Source organism: Nyctereutes procyonoides, unplaced genomic scaffold (assembly GCF_905146905.1).
Source record: "Nyctereutes procyonoides isolate TBG_1078 unplaced genomic scaffold, NYPRO_anot_genome, whole genome shotgun sequence".
NCBI classification, from domain to species: Eukaryota; Metazoa; Chordata; class Mammalia; order Carnivora; family Canidae; genus Nyctereutes; species Nyctereutes procyonoides.
Window position 1 is genome coordinate 63,361,122 of NW_026575046.1, and position 23,758 is coordinate 63,384,879.

Consider the following 23,758-nt stretch of genomic DNA (forward strand, 5'->3'; position numbering starts at 1 on the left):
CAAAGGAATAAAGGTATGGATGTCAGATTTCTCATCAAAAACAACTCAAATGAGAAGACAGTAAAGCAACATTTTTCAAGTACTGAAAGACAAAAAACTGTCAACCTAGAACTGGCAAAAATCTCTTTTAAAAATAAAGGTGAAATAAAGATGTTTTCAAACATACTAAAGTTGAAAGCATTCATCACCAACAGACCCAAATATATAAAATGCTAAAAATGTTCTTTAGGCAGAAGGAAAATTATACCAGATGGAAATCTAATTCTAAGCAAAGGAATGAAGAGAACTGGAAGTGGTAATTAAATGAGTAAATATGTTTTTTAATTGTTGAAATATCTTTAAAAGATATTTGACAATTTAAACAAAAATTATGTGTTATAGTGTTTATAACACAAGTAAAAGTAATATTTGTCTGTTGTATGGTATGTTAATTATATATTAATAAAGCTGTTCAAAAACAATTAAAATTTGGGGTGCCTGGATGGCTCAGTGGTTAAGCTCTGCTTTTGGCTCAGGGCGTGATCCCCAAGTTCAGGGATCGAGTCCCCTCAGGGAGCCTGATTTGCCCTCTACCTATGTCTCTGCCTCTCTCTCTGTGCCTCTCATGAATAAATAAAAAATATTTTTAAAAAATCAAAATTAAAAAAAAAAGGAAAATGTGACAATGATAGCATAAAGGCTTGGAGAGGTGAAACTGAATTATGCTATTGTAAGGTTCTTCTACTGTATGTGGAAGTTTATAGCATTATGTGAAGGCTCCATTGGTAGAGGATGCATCTCTCTCTCTCTCTCTTTATACTATATTTTAACTAACTAGAATTTGTTTTTTAAACTAGAATTTAAATAAAAAATTAAAACATTAAAAAATTAAATTAAGAATAAAGAATGGCAGAATATCTTTATACAAATATCATTACACTTCAGAAGAGAGTACACAGATTTTAATAAGAATTATGCTCTTAGTAAATAGCAAAATAGTTATAGAATATACAGCATCCAAGGTATCCTTTTTTTTTTTTTTTTTTTTTTTAAGATTTTACTTATTTATTCAGGAGAGACACACAGAAAGAGAGAGGTAGGGACACAGGCAGAGGGAGAAGCAGGCTCCATGCAGGGAGCCCGACGTGGGACTCGATCCCGGGACTCTAGGATCACGCCCTGGGCCGAAGGCAGGCGCTAAACCGCTGAGCCACCCAGGGATCCCGCATCCAAGGTATCCTATATAAACTATTTTAATAGTCAAACTCTCCACAAACTATTTACTTGGCAATGTGAAACACCATTCTTTTTATAAAATCGCTGAAATAGAAACTAAGCACTAACAAAGATATCAGCTGGAATCCATTTTGATATTTGTTTCTGGCTGTTTTTTGACAAGTTTCAAAAATAATTCAATTTCCTTTATTAATTTGACCCAAATTAATCACTCTATATTTTATATAAAACTGGACTTATATAAGTAGTTATTACTATTGTAAGAATTCTACTTTACCTGAAGTTGGCTCGATACATAATTCTTGAAACTCTAAATTGTTTGCAAGATAGGTCTATACTCCTATAAAAATTCTATTCATCCTATTCATCCAGGCTTGGCCAATGGTAGATATACATAACTGTTAAAACTGAGTGTTCCCACTCATAATTTGGAGTCCAACTGCCATATATCTAAATAGAAATATAATTGCCTGGTAAATATAGTTTTCTACCATAATTATTGTCCTATTTCATAGCCAATATAAATAATATCAAATTTTAGACCATGTGTTCTATGAAAATCAGACTTTCAAATGTATAATGGTTTGAAATAGCACAGAAATCCCCCCGAAAGACACACACTACAAAAACACACTCCCAAGATAACAACAAAAAATTAAACCATTTAGAGAAATAAAATAGAAAATAATCAAGAGGGAATTTTTTTTTTAATTTTCTGAAATGTTTTCTCACATGCTGTCTAAAGAGCTAATATGACTTTCCTCTATAAAATCCCCTCAATGTATTTACTTGACATTATAAAGGGGTAGGATTTGCTATACAGAAGAATCAATAACAACCTTGTAAAGCCTAAAGCAGTGAACATAAACATGCTGTAGGAGACATTAACATTAGACTCAAAGAAATAATTATACTTTCAATAAACATGCTCCTACTGGATAATCAATTTTTTACACGTCTTTGCAGCTGTTTCACAGCTCAGGTAGTGAATGGCAGCAGCTGTTATATCAAAAGCATATATTATATGCATATGAGGTACTTTTAATTTTTCATAGGTATCTACTTATCTGTGATTAGCCACATTTAACTCATATTAAATAAAAACAAAGTATTCATGGGATGATAAATTGAGGAGGATTTTTAGTACCATCTTATTTTAGAAGAGAATTCTTAAACCAATTATTTTTATGTCAGAATATTTAATAATTCAAATTACATGCTGCCCTTAGTCCCAGATTTAAGAGATTTGTCACGATCAATGTTTCTGAAATATTAAATTAAAACGTGTCACGGTAATTACTATGGAATAAACAGCAATTAAGATTTTTTAGGCAAATAAGCTCAAATTGTTTGCAGTGCATATTTATACTACTAATATTTTCCCACACAATGCATGCACCATTCACAACAAGCGGCCTAAAAATACAGAATCTGTAGAATTATCTCAAAAGATCTTAAGATCTTTGGATTTAATATGGAATCTGATAATTAGTTAAGAAATATCTATGTGTAATGTATCCAAAAGGAGGTAGATTTGAATGTTAAGTAATACAAATAATGTTACCATAGAATGATCATGTTTCTGTTTTGTATTTGTAATAGAGAAGCTACCATATGCTGTAAATAATTTGCAGGGTAACTAAAATACAACTATTTAAAAATGTATATCCAATTACAAACTATAATTAACAGTATAAATTATGTACCAGAAATATGAAACAGGTAAATACTTACTGCTATATAATAAACTCTTGCTTTTTCTACCAGTGTCCAGTTTTTATCCATATCAAGATGTTTTTCCTTTTTATAACAATTGGCAGCAGCGAGATTGGCTACAAGTGACCTAAAACAACAACAAAAAGCAAGTAGGCTTTCATACTGCAGCTAAAATTGTCATGTACTTCGTTACAATTAATTAGCAATACTTTTTGCAAATTATGTTTTACATTTTAATTCTTTTTTCAAAACTGCTATACACTGATATTAATAAATTAAATAAGATTAAATTTGTTTTGAGCACTTTTTGAGACTTCTATGTTGCCTTTGAGATAAACAGAGATATCAATCCTTGCTCTAAATACCATCTGGTATTTTGAGAAACTGGAATTTATGTTTCCTTTGGTACTAAAATGATGAGATTATCTATTTTCTACGTTTTAGTAGTTCAAAATGCAGTTGGGAAATTAAACTATTATGTTGCTATGCCAAAAAATTATGCAAAAAAGATATATACATTCATATATACAATTGAACACTTCAGTTTTTGAGTATCAACATACTATATACATTGATTATTTAACCTAATGCTTGAAAAGCTAAGTATAGGATTAATTTCACAAAACACACCTAAGAAATGTAGGCCCTATTTACTATGAGGTATTAATTTGCAAACCAAAACATTTTAAAGACTAGAATACATTAAAATTAGTTTTCTATAGTTGAAAACTCCCAATATTGGTCCAGTTTTGCAGCTGAAAAATCTAAGCAGGATACTGGATTTAAAATCTTGCTACAAGTGCCAGATTGGAATTTTTGTTATTGTTCAAAAATTAAAGTTAATAAAGTAATTATTTATGCTAAGTACAAATTAATAAAAATATTTTCTTTCTCATTTTGACCCAGAAATTAGAAAATAACTTGCCATTTTTTCATTCTTTCTAATCAAAAGGGAACAATCATGGTCAAAAATAGGTACATTTTATCCCTTGAGATTTTTATAATATGGTTGGTTCCTCTGTTAAGAAAAACAATTGATACTCTTCCAAAACATATTTCTACTCATCCACATGCCAAATGACTACTGAAAGATATCAATTCAATTTATGCTCATTAGATTATTAAAAATAAGAACAATATGAATCAGTATATTTATACGCAAGTATTACCATATTACAAAGTTAAGAATAATAATCCTAATTTATAAAAAGCATTTCAGTAATCATGATGTTAGCAAAATTTTGACAGATATGGGTATATATGAAAATAAAAGGCAAACACTTCTGGTACCAGTTATGAAATTCTATTTTGATAATAAAACTATCCTTTGATAGTTTCTCCAACATATAAGTATTCTCACTATCGAAATGAATGTGATTCAGAGTCTGGAGAGCAAGAACCTCAAATAAAAAGAATACTGCATTATCCCAATTCTTTGATTCCTAGGTTTTGGATAGTAATAGTAAGAGTTATCAGCCCTATCCAAAACAATTTATCCGTATCTATGAGGTTCTATAATTTGATTGATGATGAATTTGATAGTGCGAGCTTCCCCCCAGTTTTTGACTTCCAATACAACCTGAACATTACTAATCACCATAATCATAATATTAGTATATTAGTTAAGCTTTTGACATCTGGGAAACCTAATATCATCATAACTTCTCTCTAAAAGGGCGATTTAGCACACAAAAACAATTTAGCCATTTTACACTAGCCTGAGAGATAACAGGCAAAACTTGACCTATTTCTCACTAATCAGAAAAGTGTGTCTGCATATTAAAGTTGGTTTTAGGAAAACTGAAAAGGGAGAAGGTCTAAATAAGTATATTTCAATGTTTGAACAATAAGTGGTTTTATTTATTAAAACCTTAAATGATAAAGTTCCCTATACACACAAAAAATAAAATCACAGGAAAGATTTAAAAATGACTTTGGCACCCTAATTATTTTAAAAAGCTATATTTTAGTTATTTAATGACTACTGGCCAGGAGAGTGTCAGGTCCTTAGCATACATCTACTAAAGGTCAAGGAGTGAGCAAAGAAAGACGAAGGGAATAAGGGGAAGAGACAGTAGGGAGGAAATAAAGGAAGACAAGAGGCAAATAAGAAAGGAGAGAAAGAAGGGCAAGGAATGGAGGAGGACACACTAAATATTTCTATGTATCAGGAAAGTGAAATTTCTAGTGAATCACTATTTAGAAAGAGATCATCATTGCCAATTTTAATAATATAATAGCTAGAAAAGTTATTTTGTTTTTCCCTTGCAAAGGATAAAAAAGGCTGTTTGATGAACACTGTGGTAACAATGCAAGGATATACTAAAGAAAAACCTCCATGTGGCTGCAAAAGGCATAAATACAACTAATATATGGAAAGTCCTGAGACAGAGATTTCAAGTTTATATAAAGAAGAATTTTCTAAAAAGTAAAATTGTATAGAAATGTAGTGAATTGTTTTTTGACTGGTGTATTACCCATAACTGAGGTTGTCTGATATGGAGAGATGACTATTTGTCAGAAATGCTTTAGATGACCTAATTCATATGACACTAAATAGAATGTAGTATTTTATATATGTTGTAAAATACATGTGTGTATCTGTCCTTGTATCTGAATATTCCAATCTCAGGGTATGGTAAAAAGAGCATTCTTTTCATCCCAGTTTCAGCAAGAAACCACAAGACACTGAATAAAACGTTTTCCTTATTTTCCTTTTCTGATCTAATTACAAAAATTAGACTGGAATAGATAATCTCAAAATTTTCATTTCACATGCCTCATGAATACAAAAACAGGTACAAGGTTTTTTTTTTCTTTTAAAGGAAAATGAAATCAGAAAGAAGAGTTATTAAAACACTAAAAGCAATTTAAAACATGAGATCTAAATTCCAAATTCAGATTAGAATTCAGAGTCTACGGCTGTGAAAATATCCAGTTAGTAAAAAACCTTCCCCTGGAATTAAACTGACCTGTTGCTACCAGTGATGCACACAGCACAAGTTCCCGTTGTTTGCTCATTTTGCTCATAGTAATGAGCATCCACGTGGGCTTCAGCAGCTTTTTTCTTCAAGATCTCTCCAAATGTATCTGTCCCAATGCATCCAAAAAATGTTGCTGCTTTGTATGGCTGCTGAATCATCCACTGAAAAACAGGAACATAAATAATTTTAATGGCTCAGAAATATAGTACACATAGAATGGTGGAATAAAAGGGATGCTTTGTTAGATGCTGTGACTGTTACAAATAGAATTCCAATCCTGTACTAATGCTTATGATAACAAATTTGATATAACAACCACATAAAATCTTACACTACATTCAGGGACAGAAATAGGGTGTAGTGGTTAAGAATTCAAAATTCAGTCACATAGACTTTAGGTCAATGCTAACTTGATACAGAAAAATAATAGTGAGTCCCAAAATGAGTAGAGTAGCATTGTCATTTAAAAGCCCAGAATCTATACTAAAGACCATCTGGGTTCAAATCTTGCCTCTGCTACTTATTACCTATATGAGTAAAAGTCTGTCACTTAACATTTCTATACCTCATTTTCCTCACTTAAATATGGAAAAATATAGAAGTACACCTTATGAGGTTGTTGAGAATTAAACTAAATAACTTAAATTCATGTATATGCAGTGTTGAGCATAGTATGCAGCACACAGTAAACAATGTATGCTAGCTGTGGTGGTCACTATTATTTTTACACTTGTAATTCATAAGTAAATTAAGCTAAACTATGATTAAGTCTACTAAATTGTTCTAAAAATTCAAAAGTAGTGTTAATTCTCATTCTAGTATCTCAGTCTTTCAGTAGTCTCAAGCTTTAGTATCTCTGTTATAAACTAACAGTAGATTGCTTTTAAAATGCATATTTTAAAAATACTATGAACTATTATTTTTCATAATTAGCTCAAATTCTTAAGATTTGTAATACTTATATTAGCTATAATAAAACTGCCATCGATTTGTTTGTTCCTAAAACCTATATGAACAAAACACCCCACATACTAAGTCAAAAGACATAAAAATCTTACCACATTCTCAAATACTTAAAATATAAAAGAAATGCATGTATATTTGAGAGTTAAAGGGATGAAGGGGCAAAAAAATAACAAAGAAAACTGTAAGATAAATATACAATAACTGCCTAGGGATTTGTTCTGAAGATACATGTCCACAAATATGATGCAACATATGCATAAGTACTCTTTGAGACATCATTTGTAATACCAAAATGTTAGAAACAACCTAAACACCCATACATAGAAGACTGGTTGAATAAACTGGTTAATCTCCTCAATGGAACATCACACAGCAACTTAAAAAACAATCAAAGACAGACTATACAGAGTAATCCATTTATATAGAGTAATTGCCAGGATCTTTTATGAAGATTAAAAAAAAAAAAAGAGCAGGGCACCTGGGTGGCTAAGTAGTTGAGCATCTGCCTTGGGCTTAGGTTGTGGTCCCAGGGTCCTGGGATTGAGTCCTGCATCGGGCTCCCAGCAGGAGCCCGCTTCTCCCTCTGCCTGTGCGTCTCTGCCTCTCTGTGTGTGTGTCGCATGATTAAATAAATTCTTTTTTTTTTTTTTTAAAGAGCAGAGTTCAAAAGTGTGTGTCTTCATGTGTGCATGTGTTTTAGGAGACTGGAAATTAAAATCATAGATATCTTTATAGTACATACTCATACTCTTTCAGAATTTATATTTAATTTTAAGTTTGTTTATTTTGTAAAAAGAAACACAGAAACATAAACCATGAATTGAAGAAAAATGGTTTTCTATCAGGGTGGGTGGGAATGGAATAAAGAAATAGAAATAACAACAATTCCTCTGAATGTGCCACTATACATAAAGTGTCCGTTTGAAATGCTAAAATTATAAATTTTTGAAAGTGCAATTCAAATTGAATTTTAAATTTATTTGGGGAAAAATGATAAAGTTGAGTAAAATAGAAATCAATAAATCAAAGAAAATATAAAATTTTAACATAACCCCATAGGAAAAAATACAAGTAACTTTCAATATACTATTACTTTTCAATATACTCATTTAATGAACGAACCCAAAAAATATTGGAGGGTAGAACATTTGAAATCATTCACTCAGAAGAGCAAAAAGAAAGAAAAGAATGAAAAAGAGTGAAGAAAACTTACAGAACTGGGTATGTCAGTGGCCCAGTCAGTTAAGTGTCCAACTCTTGATTTCATCTCTCAGGTCATGATCCTAGGGTTGTGAGATCAAGCCCTGAGTCAGGCTCTGTACTTGGCATGGAGCCTGCTTAAGATTCTTTTTCTATCCCTTTCCCCTTCCCCTCCCTCCATAAAATAAAAAGAAAAAAGAAAGCTTACAGAATTTAGGAGATACAATGAAAAGAAGTAATATGTGCATTATGGGAATTCCAGAAGGAGAAAAGAAAAAGGACAGAAAGTATATTTAAAGGATAATGGCTGAAAACTTCCTGAACACAGAAACAGAAATGGACATCCAGTTCTATGAGGCCCAAGAAAATCCAAACAGGCTGAATATGAACAGGGCTACACCAGGACACATTATAATTAAATTGTCAAAGTTTAAAGACAAAGAAAAGAATTTTAAAAGTAGAAAAGGAAAGAGAGAAGCTATATACAAGAAAACCCCCATATGATTATGTGTGGATTTCTCAACAGAAAGTTTACAGGCTAAGAGAAAATGAGATGAAACATTCAAAGTTAATTATTAAAAGAAAAAAACACCTGTTAATCAAGAATTCTACATCTAGCAAAGCTGTCCTTCAGAAATGAAGGAGGGATAAAGACTTTCGCAAACAAACAAAAGCAGAGGGAGTTCATTATCACTATACCTAGCTTATAAGAAATGCTAAATAGTATTCTTTGAGTAGACATGATGTTAATTAGTATCATAATAATATAAGAAGGTAGCATAAAACTGGTAATGATAAATATACCGTCAAAGTTTGATTCTGTAATATGGTAATTATGAATGTATAACCAATCCACTTAGATCTTCAGTTTATGTGTAAAAACATAAAAGTAGTAAAAATAACCATAAACACCATAATCTGTAATTAGTTACACAATATAAAAATATGCAAATTTTAGTAGCAATAACCTAAAGTGTGAGGGAGAAGAGAAGTAAAAGTGTAAAAGTTAGGAATTCTAATCAAGTTAAGTTGTTATCAGCTTAAAATAGGGTGTTATAATTTTAACATACTTTATGTAAGCCTCATGGTAACCACAAGGTGAAAACTTGCAGCAATTACACAAAATAACATGACAAAAAGGTCAAAGCATACTGTTACTGAAGGACATCAAAACATGAACAAAGACTATAGGATAAGAAATAAGGAACAACACATCTACAAAACAATCAAGAAACAATTAACAAAATGGCAACAGTAAGTCATTACCTATTACAGTAGCCTTCCCTTATCTGCAGAAGGTATGTTCTCAGATCCCCAGTGGATGCCTAAAACTGCAGATAGTACTGATCCCCATATACAATTTTTCTATATATATATATCCATTATAAAGTTTAACTTATAAGTTAGGCACAGTAAGATATTAAGAATATCTAATAATAAAATAGAAAAGTTGTAACAATATACTGTAACAATATTTATGTGAATACGGTTTCGGTCTCTCAAAATATCTTATTGCACTTTACTCATCCTTCTTGGGATGATAAGTGATGATAAAATGCCTAGATGATGAGATTAAGTAAGGTGAATAACATAGGCACTATGACACATAGCATTATAATACTACTGATGTTCTAATGATATGACAGGACAAGGATCATCTGCACCCAGATTATAGGTAACTGAAACTACAGACTGGGAGTGGGGGGGTGCTGCAGTAATACTGTACTTTAAACATAAACAGGTTAAATTCTCTAATCCAAAGACACAGAATGTCTGAAATAAAAAATAAAATAAAACAAAATAAAAATCCAACAAGATTGCCTATAAAAGACTCACTTCAGCCTTAAAGACATATATAGCCTGGGAGTGAAGGGATGGAAAAAGACATTTCACAGAAATGGTAACCAAAACAAAGCAGGAGTAGCTATGCTGATATCAGACAAAATAGGCTTTAGACTAATAACAGTACAAAGAGACAAAGAAAGTCATTACATAATGATAAAGGGGCCAATCTATCTATAAAATTTAAAAATTATAAATATTTATGCACCTAAAACTAGAGCATCTAAATATTTAAGAAAGAAACATAGCTAAAAGGAGTAATGAAAAGCAATACAATAATAGTTAGGAATTTTAATACCCCACTCTCAACAATGAATCATCCAGCTAGAGAATGAGAGAATGGGAGAATGAGAATAAGGTAATAGCGTATTTCAACAAAACTACAGATCAAATGGACCTAAAGATACATATAGAACATTCTATCCAAGAGCAGAATACATATCTTCTCAAGTGTATATACAGTATTTTCTATAATAGTTCATATGTTAGACCACAAAAGAAGTCTTCACAAGTTCAATAAGACTGAAATCATACCAAGTATCTTTTTTGACCACAATGGCATGAAACCAGAAATCAGTAACAATAGGAATCTGGAAAATTCACAAATACTTGGAAAATTAACCAGCACTCTCCTGAAAATCCAATGGCTCAACGAAGAAATTAAAGAGAAACAAGAAAGTTTTTCTGATACAAATAAAAATGGAAAAACAACATACCAGAACTTAGGTTAAATTTATACTAATTATTGCTTACATTAACAAGCAAGATCCTAAATTAAGAATCAAACATTATGCATTATGAAACTAGAAAAAGAAGAACAAACAGCCCAAAGGTAGATGAAGCAAGAAATAATACAGATTAAAGCAGAATATGAAAGAAATAGAGAACAGAAAACAATAAAAAAGATAACCAAACTGAAGGCTGATTTTTTGAAAAGATAAGCAAAATTTGCAATCCTTAGCTAGACTAACCAAAAGGGGAGGAAAAAAAAAAAAAAAGAGAGAGAGAGAGAACATAAATCATCAAAATTATAAACAAAATAGGACACATTATAACTGATACCACAGAAATAGAAAAGGATCATAAGAGGCTACTAGGAACAACTATATGCCAGCCAATTGGACAACCTAAAAGGAATGAAAATATTCTTAGAAACATACACTCTACCAAGACTGAATAAGGATAAAATACAAAATCTGAATAAACCAATTACTAGTAAGAAGATTGAATCAGTAACAAAAACTCTCTAAATGAAGAAAAGCCTAGGGCCAGATGACTTCAGTGGTGAATTTTGCCAAAGATTTAAATGAGAATTAACATCAATCCCTCTCTCAAGCTCTCCTAAAAAATAGAAGAGGAGGGAACACATCCAAATTTGTTTTATAAGGCAAGCATTATGCTGATACAAAAGCCAAATAAGGACACTACTGGGGGACAATATCCCTGATGAATATAAATGGAAAATTCTCAACCAGATACTAACTGAATTCAGCACCACATTGAAAGAATCACTCACCATGATCAAGTGGGATATATCCTAAGGATGCAAGGATGGTCCAACATATACAAATGATAGAATGAAAGAAAAAAATCATAGAACCGTCTTAACAGACACAGAAAAAGCATTTGACAAAACTCAGTATCTGTTCATGATAAAAGCACTTAACAAACGGAGAGTAAAAAAATATATATATCTCAACAATATAAAGGTCATATATCATAAGGCCAAAGCTAACAACATACTCAATGCTGAAAGGTTAAAAGCTTTTTCTCTATGATCAGGAGCAAGACAAGAATGCCCACTCTCACCACTATTTAACACAGTACTGAAAATCCTACCTAGAGCAATCAGGCAAAAGAAAGAAAAGGCATCATTATTGAAAGGGAAGAAATTAAAATCATCTCTATTTGCAGATGGTGTGATTTTATATATAGAAAATCATAACAAAAAAAGCTAGAACTAATCAATCAATTCAGTAAAGTTGCAAGACAAAATTAGCATAAAAATCAGTGGTATTTCTATACACTAAAGACAAATTCTCTGAAAGAGAATTCAAAAATCAATTCCATTTACAATAGTATCAAATAAACAATAAAATACTTAGGAATAAAATTAATCAAGGAAGTTAAAGATCTCTACTCTTAAAACTGTAAGATACTGATGAAGAAATCAACAAGACACAAATAAATGGAAAGGCATCCCATGTTCATGGGTTGGGAGAATTAACATTGTTAAAATGTCAATATTGCCAAAAGCCATCTACAGATTCAATGCAATCCCTATTAGGATTCCAAAGGCCTTTTATTTCTTACATAAATAAACAATCCTAAAATTTAGATGGAACAAGAAAAGACCCCAAATATCCAAAAATAACCTGAGAAGAAAGGTCTGAGCAGGAGATGTCATATTTTCTGATTTCAGGCTATGCTATAAGGTTATAATAATTAAAACAGCATGGTATTGGCATAAAAAGACAAATCAATGTAACAGATTCAAGAGCCCAGAAATAAACCCCAACATATATGGCCAACTAATATTTGGTAAAGAAGTCAAGAGGGCACTGGGGAAGCATCTGGCCTTTGGCTCAGGTCATAATCCCAGAGTCCTGGAACGAGTCTCAAATGAGGCTTCCCCCACAGGGAGCCTGCTTCTCCTTCTGCCTATGTCTTTGCCTCTGTGTGTGTCCCTCATGAATAAATAAAATCTTAAAAAAAAAAATACTCAAGGGAGAAAAAAGTCTCTTCAATAAATGGTACTGAGAAAATCTGCTGTCCACACATAAAAGAATGAAATTTGACCCCTATTTTACAAGACTCAAAAAATTAACTTGAAACGGATCAAAGACTTAATTAAATGCATGACCAGTAGTCATGAAACTCTGAAGAAAACCTAGGAAAAAAACGTCCTTGACATGGGTCTTAGAAATGATTTTTCAGAAATCACAATTAAAGCACAAGCAACATCAAAAATAAACAAATGAGACTACATTAAACTAAAAATCTTCATTGCAGAAGAAACCATCAACAAAGAGAAAAAAACAACGTATGGAATGGGGAAAAATATTTGTAAACCATATATCTGATAAGGATTAATGTCCAAAATATATAAAGAACCCATAAAACTCAATAGCAGAAAAACAATCAAATTTAAAATGGGCAAAGCACCCAAATAGACATTTTTCCAAGAAAATATATGACTGGCCAACAGGTATATGAAATGATGCTCAATGCTTCTAATTATTAGAGACACGCAAGTTAAAACCACGTTGAGATATCACCTCATGCCTGTTAGAATGGTTATTATTGGGGCACCTGGGTGACTCAGTTGGTTAAGCACCCAACTCTTGATTTCAACTCAGGTCATTATCTCAAGCCCAACACTGGGCTCCATGCCCTAAAATGATTAGGATTTTCTCTCTCCCTCTCCCTTCCCCTGCCTTAAAAAAAAAACACAAAAAACAAAAGGTCATCATCAAAAAAACAGGAGATAATAATAATAGAATAATAGTATGGATGTAGAGAACTCTTATGCACTAGTGGTAGAAATTAAGTTGGTACAGTTACTGTGGAAAACAGTTTGGAGTACCTCAAAAAATTAAAAACAGGGGGTGCCTAGCTGGCTCAGTTGGTAGAGCATGCGAATTTTGACCTCTTGGGGTCATGAGTTCAAGTCCCATGTTGGGTGTAGAGATTACTTTAAAAAAAAAAAAGGAAAGTAAAAAAATAAATAAATAAAAATAGAACTACCTTATGAGCCAGCAGTTCTATCCTGAGAATATTCTCCAAAAAAACCCCAATAATTCAAAAAGATATTTTTATATACATCATGTTCCTAACAGCATTATTTATAATAGCCACGATATGGAAGCAACTTAAGTGTCTGTCAATGGATAAATGAATACATATATTTTTATTCATGTAGAAAGCATGCCAAATGATCAACCATGTCTGTTTTATGTGGTAAAATACAAAAACAAAATCAATAACAAATTTTAGTATGATTATTTAACTTAATATGCCATCAAAAAATAGGAAACTTCAGTGAAAGAGAAGCCATTATATTGTAATTAAGCCTAATTAAATCAAAGTTTACATGTTCAAAGTATGGTATGAAAAAGGGAGGATACCAACTCACTATCAGGCTTAAATCTGACTTACAACACTTCCATTACCAATCAATATTACTAAAACCTGCAAGACAAAAAAATGAAAAACAATACAAATATTCAGCAGGCTTTGTAATAATTCTATTATGGAATATTTTATCACAGGAAACTGGTTAACATCTTATTTCTGATATTAGTGTACTGGGAAACTGACAAAATATGAGGACTTTACTACTGATCAGTGATTTCCATTTAAGTTTGTCAATCCACTGTGAGAGCTTACTAGGCTAAAGTAGACACACAGAACTAACAGAAGCCAGGTTCACTGCTTCAAAGCACTTAATAACCTAGCTGAGTAATTAAAGATGCTATAATGAGAGAGCTAAAATAAAGTAAAAATAATTTTTAAAAAAGTTTATAAATAAATTTGATGAGTTTTATTAAAATTTTAGTACTTCTTTATCTCACATTCCCAATACCTAACCAATCAATTTCCTACCATTCTGACATTCAGTCAATAAGTATTTCATGCATGTTTAGTAGAGGATAAGAAGATGAAAGTGACAGTGTCGCTAATACAGTCACATCACTATATTTTCAGATTCTCCAGAAGAGATTCAACTCTTCTCATAACCTCTCATTGTTTCTCATTTTAGCTAAAACAAATTGCTCAGCTTGTCTTTGTTAATATATGTATAGTACATCCTTAAACACCTATCTTTAACTTTCCTAAAAGAGTCCAGAATTACATGTATGTTGTAACTAGAAAACAAGACTAGAAGAAAACAAGCACAGAATTTTCAGATACTGGACCACAAGTATAGCAGGACTGTGATCTGTGATAGAAAAGAAACGAGGTAGGCTCTTACATCATGTAGGCTCTCTGCCAGTAGGCAATTTCCAGACTGTGGTGCCAGGAGAAAGAAGCCAAACAAAGCCAGGCATTCTAGTGAAATGAGGAGCCAGAGGTAAGTGTTCAAGGAGAGTCAAGAGACTAGAAATTGTGAAAAAAAAGTTTCAGCGAGTAGTGTGTTATAAACTCCTGAGGCTCTGGCTAAACTCCAATCTTTGCATATTTAAGGAATAGATGAGATCATAGGGAACCTACATAAATGCTTCAAGATTCGGTATCAATATATAAAAATCTAACATAATTCTACATACTATGAAGGAAGAGTTGAAAATCAAAATCAAGAAAACATTGTCATCTACAATCACATTAAAAAACAAAACATATTGGGACAAAATTTAAGAAAATGTGTATAAGACCTATACATAAAACATTACAAAGTTTGCTGAAGGGGAAAAAAACACCTATATAAATGGAAAGCTATGTTATATGCATGGATTAGAAAACTCTATATTCTTAAGATAGTAATTCTCCCCAAACTGATTCATAGATTTGTTGCAACACAACTGGTACCTCAACAGGATTTCTGAAGATATCAAAAAGCTGATTCTACAAATCAACAGTAAAGGAAAGGGAATTAGAAGAGTCAAAGGTTGGTAGATATGTCAGGGTGAAGTAACCCAACATTGCTTAACTCCAATTTCTTCAAATATAAAATGTGGATAATATAATCTCTGATCTTAGAAGGATGTTTCAAGAATTAGAGTAACAAGCCATGCAATTTAGTTCAGTAAATGATACTTATTATAGTTGGATCTCTTTTATACAGAGAATGAAAGGGCTCACACTATGCTAGAAGTACACTTAAATGGAGATCAAGAAAGCCATGGCCATAATTGGTAACCTTTTATAAATATGTGAATTAGTTGAGCTCAATTTAAAAACCAATGATAAGGGCAGAATGTCAACAGAAAAGACCCAGGAGGGAGATTAGTTGCAGCTGAGAGGATCAGTAAAGTCTTCCAGAGACAGGTGACATGATCAGTTCATCAATGATGAATGGGTAAAATATTAAAAAATGACTATAACCTGGAAAGAAAGTAGAGGCATAGAGCACATGCCTCTGTTCCTATCTTAGGAATTTTATCATGGTGTCCCTAAGGCAAAAGAAATTCTATGTATTAAGTAGTTAGTTCTAAACAACTTAATAAGTTATTTATTTCCTAACAATTTAGCACATGTCACGCACTGTAAAATTCTCAAACCTTGGTATCAGATCAAGTGCCACCAGTCCCATTTCCTGTTTCACACTGATTCTTGTGCAGTGCTTTAAGTAATCTTTAAGTAAAGAATCTTAGATTCTTTTTTACCACCTAAAACCCATTTTTGTAGAGTATTATGATACCACCAAAGGAATGTAGCAATTTAATGTTTTTTTATATATATATAAGATTTTATTTATTTTTTCATGAGAAACAGAGAAAGGTAGAGACAAAGGCAGGGGGAGAAGTAGGCTCCACACAGGAACTTGATGTGGGACTTGATCCCAGGACCCTGGGATTATGACCTGAGTCAAAGGCAGACACTCAATCACTGAACCACGCAGGTGCTCTCAATCTAATGTTAAAACAGAAATATCTGGAGCTAGTGGTTCATGCTCTTTCTGATAGATGTCACTGTTTTGCTAGAAAATATAAAATACCCTGTGGACCTGATGTGGGTTTGTTATAGAACACAGAGGCCTTAGCACAAAGATTAGAAAATAAAAGAGCAAAGTGTTAACAAAAACAATGAAAAGGAGAAATGATGAACCATTATTTTTTTAAAAATTAATAAAACCTTTAAAAAAAGAAGCTGAGGCAGCATTTTGTAGAACGGTGCATGTGAGGATTTTTGAACAAAGCAATGAGATAAGATGCCTTATTAAGGTAAGGAAGCAGGAGGAGAAAATTTGCAACTGAATTTAAATAGGTGCTGAATAAATGACATATTAAGTTTCATATTAAGAGTCTTTAACAACATACAGAAAGACTTCTAGGGGGTGCCTGGGTGGTTCAGTCAGGTGGTATCTGACTCTTGGTTTTGGTTCAGGTCACGATCTCAAGGTCCAGGATCGAGCCCTGGGTCTGGTTCCACACTCAATGTAAGGTCTGCTTGAAGATTTCTCTCCTCCTCTCTATGCCCCCTCCCCCCAACTTACATATGCTTTCTGTCTCTGAATTAAATAAATAAATCTTTTTAATAAAAAGGAAAAAAAAAGGAAGATTTCTATCAATATTAACTTTACCTTCCAGATGAATTTCCTCTTTGCCACCTAATGCAGTATTTAGGACAATATAACTGACAATGATGCTTAAGAGCCAGTCACTTCTAAGATAATGCTATATACTTTAATTCATAATAGAATAATGAAGAATGACACTAAAATAATGATACTAAAATAGTTGTAGGATAAATAAAGATAAGCAATTTTAGATCAGAAAAGCCAATAAGGAACTTCAGGAGAACTGTAAACCACAATGAAAAGAAATTAAATGTCAACTGGGAAATAACAATAAGCAGAATGCAAAGGTCTATGAGGAAATCAAAATTGAAGTAGTTGGTTAGGAAAACAGCATATATCACATGGCTTAAAGGGCTGATTGTCTCAGATGACTGGTATGCTACAAAGTGACACAGTGAAACACAAAATTTTCATAAATATTATTAAAGAAACTATGCTCTCTCAGTAACTAGTATATTTCTTTCCTGACAAAACTGCGGTTTCCCTTGTTGACAGGTGTCCTATTAATAAAAATTGATTCATGAGAATCCTACTATTATTCCTAACAATCTTTAGTTATTTTTCTTGTTAAATACCTGTTAACATCTATTTCTCAGAGGAAATTTTACGAAACTTCAGCCTAGTAAGAAAAAGCATAAACTTTAGACTCAGGTAAATATAAATTCATCCAGTTGTACGGCAGTAAATGATTAATTAAGATAATGTAAGCAAAGTGCCTATACTAGTGCCTGTTAAACAGTACTGATGATGATGATGGTAACAGGACACTGAGATATGATTTAAAAACATTTTAGCCTGATGTCACTCAATTCATTCCATAAATATTTGTGATCATATACCAGGTGTTGGGCATTATTGTAGTAAATAATGGATAAAGCAGCATTTCTCTCTCTTTCGTAGGCCTCCTTTCTTTTCCCTATCCTTGAGGTTCTGCAGGTCTGGATCCAAAGATTATCTGTCCTTTCACACTATATACTTTTTCTGGATATTATCTAATCTATCCCTACGTTTTAAATTCTATCTATATGCTGAGACTCCCCACTTCTATTTTTAATTTAGACGGGCCTTCAGATTACTGACCTGAATATCCAAATGCCTATGACCCTAAATCTACACATTCCTACCTTTTTTTTTCAAGATTTTATTTATTTATTCATGAGAGACACAAAGAGAGGGGAAGAGACACAGGCAGAGGGAGAAGGAGGCTCCCTGTGGGGAGCCCGATGCGGAACTCGATCCCAGGACCTCGGAATCATGACCTGAGCCAAAGGCAGACGCTCAACCACTGAGCCACCCAGGTTGCCCCTACACATTTCTACTTCTATCTCCATTATTACCACCCAAATGCAAGCCACCATCTTCTCTCACTGTGAAAGCTTTAAAAATGTGTTTTGTTGAAATATATTCACATAGCACAAAAGTTACCACTTTAAAGAGTATAATTAAGTTGTTTCCTATATATTCACAGGGTTGTATAGCCATCACCACTAACTCACTCCCAAGATATTTCATCTCTCCAAAAAGAAACCTGTGTCCATTAGCAATCATGCCCCATTCTTCTCCCCAATCTAACCACATGACAATCTGCAAAAGGTCCCCTGCCTTTAGTTCTTTTGTGTTTATATTTATTATTTTTTTAAAGTTTTTATTGTAATTCCAGTTAACAGTGTTATATTAGTTTCAGGTGTACAATATATAGCGATTCAACTCCCTGCCTTCATCTCTGCTTCCTTCCAATTCACTATACTTTGAGTTATCTTTCAAAAATGTCCTTTAATAGTTACCCATTTCTATTAAACAGAGTTCAAACATAAACAATTTTATGACTGAACCATCAACTGTCTCTCCAAGTTCATCTAATGGTATTCACTCTCTGGAATGCAATGTGCCAATACCATTCCATTCATTCATATTCCATTCATATTTTATCTCTTGTTCTTTCTGACTTAGGCTTTAGGCCTCACTTTCTTGGGTGAGTTATTCTTGAACACTAGACTAAATGCCATGTTTTATTTTGTCACAGGAAATTATATCAATTCCACTTAATTATAATTTTCTGTTCAACACACTTGTTTTCCTGACTTCTCTGAAACCTATTGGGTACATTTCTACATCTAGAAGGGTGTCTCCATATTCCATATACCTATGTATCTGTCAAATGAATGAATGAACAGAAAAGGTATAATCCTCTCTTCTAAGCTTACAGTTTAGGGTTATATAAAAATTACCCAAAAAGGTACATTACTATTAAGGAGTTTTGGGGAAGATGATGGTATAGGAGGATCCTAAGGATCTTAGAGAGAAGGTCACATCGAAAAGAGTAGGAAAGGGGTACCTGGGTGGTACAGTCAGTTAAGTGACCAGCTCTTGATTTTGGCTCAGGTCATGATCCTGGAGTCCTAGGACTGAGCCCCACATTGGGCTCCCTGTTGCCTGGGGAGTCTACCTCTTCCTCTTCTTCTGCCCCTCCCCGCAGCTCCTGTTCTCTCTTGCATGCTTGCTTTCTCTCTCTCAAATAAATAAAAATCTTAAAAAAAAAAATAAGTAGCCTAGATTTATTTTCAAAGGTCTCCAAAACCAGATGACAAAAAAGAACACAGTGACTAAATATGGTGTTATAAAAGGCCTCTGGTTTTTATTCAATATGCCTTTCACCAGAAGCCTTTATGCAACAAGATTTCTAACAAATGATAGTATACATTCTATTTCCATATTCTCCCAAGGTTTTAAAAATCTCATATATTTTCCTTTAATCTATTGCTTATATGCAATGACATCTTTTATGTTAGAAGAAGATCTCTTAAGGAAAAATCTGATCTTTAGGAAAAGTCTTAGAAAGTACCTTCAGACATTTCAGAATTCAATACAGCACTTCCATAACATTAAGCAAAATTACTAAATCCCCCTTTGCAATGAAATGATGTTGTAAATATGTGGCAATACACTGATGGGGGTTCAGGACATACTCCAAATTATGGCACACTGGCTGGAGGAATTTGAGAAAATAGCAGAAGCAGGACAGTCACTCTGACCTTCTCCTTCTTCCCTGGAACACATGAGAGATGTTCTCCCTATACTTGGAGGAAAAGATCACCCTCATCTCTGAAGACAAAGGGACCAAAAGAATCTTAACAAAAAGGCCTTGCTAAATTTCCCTCGGTTTTACTACACTTGCCTCATACTCTCTGACCTATCGTATTTCTACTAAGTATCCCACTATTCATCAGATCTAGCATAAAAACACTCAGGTGAAACTGTTTCGTCCGGTCTTCACATCCTAATGAAGGCTCTGTCACAACAAACTTATATTAAATAAGTCTGTATATTTTACCCATTTAATTTTCAGACCCAGCTACGGACCCTGAGAGGGCTACAAAATACTTTTTCCTCCCTGAGCCCCTAAGCAACTTCTTAAAGGAGCAACTTAACAAAAATGCATTAAAACCAAATTATGGATGCCTGGCTGGCTCAGCAGTTGAGCATGTGCCTTCGGCTCAGGGTGTGATCCCAGGGTCCTATGATCGAGTCCTGCATCGGGCTCCCTGAAGGGAGCCTACTTCTCTCTCTGTCTATGTCTCTGCCTCTCTGACTTTCATGAATAAATAAATAAAATCTTACAAAAAAAAATTAACCTAAAGGTTAGCGAAAAAGATACTATAGTTAGCCAAAGGCGAATTAGAAAGAACAAAGAGTTAAGAGCTAAATTAGTAAGTACCTACTATATGCCCACCATTATGCCAGTTCTTTACGTACTAAGTTATCTCTCAGTTAATCTTAACCACCATGCACAAGGTAAATATTATTCCAATTCACAAATGAGGAAGCCAGAGAAAGTGAGTCAGTGGCAGAACACCAGTCTGTATAATTTCAGAAGCTATACTCAGTCATTACTTTGGATATGAGGAAAGAAAGGGAAGTGAAGAAAATCATGGAATGGGTATCATCAGACCTCAGTCAGAACTAACTGGCTTGAAAAAGAATAACTGTAACCTTGTGGAAGTACTTAATTTCTCTGGTTATCACTGTCCTTCACTGTAAAAGAAAGTTATAGTGATTTTCTGAAAGACCCATCACTTCAAGCTATGAAAAGAACTGAAGAATATATGGTATATACATCAAGGAAAAAAATCTAAATAGAATTTTATCATGGCAAATTAAAACTGGGACAAAGAGGTAAGGAGGGTAAGAAACCTTTATATAGAAAACACAGTGGTTTTTAGAGGTAAGAATGTTACTCAGGTGCATTTGCCCAGAAATTTTACAAAATCCACAGAGAAACATGCCAACAACCAACCAAAGAGCAAGAAAAGAATTGAGAAAAATCCTTCTCTTTTACTATTTCTAACATGTTGTAAAAAGCAAAATCCCTCAAGGCAGTAAACATCTGCCCATCAACACCTATCAGCAGCAACATCAAAAACATAAGGCAAAGGTCAAGTCAAAGTTTATTGACAATGATGAACTATGACAGCCTCTATTAAATTACCCCTTCCTTCAAGGTGTATGTGATCAAAGCAGCAAAGATATTTTCACTCAGTCACATAACAAGCTATTTGTTGAGATTGAAACATCTGGTCAATATCTCCTAACACTGCAATTTCATGCACAGTTAGCATTAGGGCACATTTCTTCTCCTCTTCTTACAGGGTCCATAAGGGTGGCACATATGGCTGATCATTTCATTCAAAAAGGATTCAATTCAAGGCATTACACACAATCGTCTGTGCTTTATGGTGTTTTAACTCTACCTGCCATCGTTTTCCATCATCATTGCTCACTGCTGTTCTCTTCTACTATAAAAGCCTGCAAATATGACAGAGCACTTAAAGCTTAACAGCTTTCCTCCACTGGAGTTAGAAAGCATTTAAGGCAAAGGAATCTATAAAGTGGCAAGTCGTTTTCCATTGTCAAAAACTCCCAATACATTAAACTGTTTACCACTTTATTTACCACTTAAGCAAAGATTTTTTAAAAAATTTTTAAGCAAAATCTAATACAGACTGAAAAAAAATTTTAATGTCAATCCAAATGCTTAATTTTCTGCATGACAGAATTATGAAAGTATATTCTTTAGGTATAATTTCAAATTACAATAAATGATTGGAAAATAAACATTTTAAAATTAATTTTAATAGGGATTTTCATAGTATATTTTTTAACTTGACAAAGAGCAATTCTATACTAAGAGAATAGGAATGCTACAATTTTATCACTACCATATGCTGAAAATTTTCATCTTGAAATTCATGCATTTGTTGTCATGGTAACAGGGACCTTTCTTAAACACTTATGGTAGTAAACCTGCACTCACACCATAGATTTCTTTTACCCTTTCTTACTTTAGGATAAGGGAAAAACAGGGTAGGGGTAGAAGATATCTTTGAAGCTACTTTTTCAGATTTCCTTTGACCCATATCCCTGACAAATAGCAAAACTATAGTTTTCTGAAATATAAGAATTTGTATAGACAATAACCAAAGGAATAACAATAAGGAAATCTTCTGAGACAAGAAAGAGGTTGGCATATTCAAACAACTGAAAAGCAGTGTGGCTAAAACTCTGAAGGATGGAGAGTAGCTAATATAAATTAGGAAAAACATTCAAGTTTCAGATCATGCACACCTTGTTGGTGATGGGAAGGAGAATAAATCTTATTCAGGGTACAATAGGATGTCGCTGAAGGATCTTTAACAAAAAAAGCAAAATTATCAAATTTAAATAAGGATCACTTTTGCTACTGTATATAATAGTAGAGGAAGTAAATCAATTAGACATTATTCACATCCCTACCCAGTCCTTTGATAAAGCTTATTGGTTCTACTCTTAAATTATTTCCAGATTTTAACCCCTTTTTCTTCAACCACTTTTCATTAATTCCACTGCTACCAACCATCTAAGTTACGATAACTTCTTGCCTGGATTGTTGTAATGGTTTCCTAATCTCCTTGCTTCCATCCTCGACATTTTCCTTTTAAAATGTTAAATCAGTGAATGCCATGATGAAATCCTATAATGCTCTCCATATCACTGATTAAGAAGCAAAAATCCTTACATTAGTCTATGAGGCCCTACAGGATCAAGTCAATCTCCTTTACCCCCTGCTGTCACTTTAACCTCATCTCCTGCACTTGTCGTATTCTGCTCCAACCAAACTCAACTCCTTGTAGGATTCTGAAACATGCCAAACATGCTCTCCCTTAGCAACTGCTGACATCTCTACCAGACTGGATTTCCCCAGCTAGCCAGATGGCTCTTCCCTCATCTAGAAAGTCTGTATTCAAATCTCATCTTTTCAAGGAAACTGTTCCCACACACCCCATTTAATACTGTAAAACGCTTCTTTTGTTCCAACATTCCCAATACCACATTCTACTTTTTATTCCAATTCATTATCACCTTCTAATTTCCTCATATATTACATTCATTATATTTCTTGTTTCTATTAAAGTATGAACTCCATAAAGGCAAGAATTTTTATGTTTTGCTCACCAATGCCAGCACTTGCAAAATAAGTAGATACTCAATAAGTATTTGATGAGTTTTATCTTAATAAGAAATCAAGAGATAACAAAAGAGAGATCAATAGATATCAAAC

At 33.1% G+C, this 23,758-nt stretch overlaps 1 protein-coding gene across 3 annotated transcripts in view; it reads right to left on the reverse strand.

The window, feature by feature from the left end:
- Positions 1-23,758, reverse strand: part of ADK (adenosine kinase) — a 494,505-nt gene that overhangs the window by 251,515 nt on the left and 219,232 nt on the right. For all 3 annotated transcript variants that reach the window (XM_055325527.1, XM_055325525.1, XM_055325526.1), the window contains exons 5-6: positions 5,904-6,076; positions 2,950-3,058 (exon numbers count right to left, since the gene is read on the reverse strand). In XM_055325527.1, the coding sequence (XP_055181502.1) occupies positions 2,950-3,058; positions 5,904-6,076 (282 nt within the window). The remainder of the gene's footprint in view (positions 1-2,949; positions 3,059-5,903; positions 6,077-23,758) is intronic.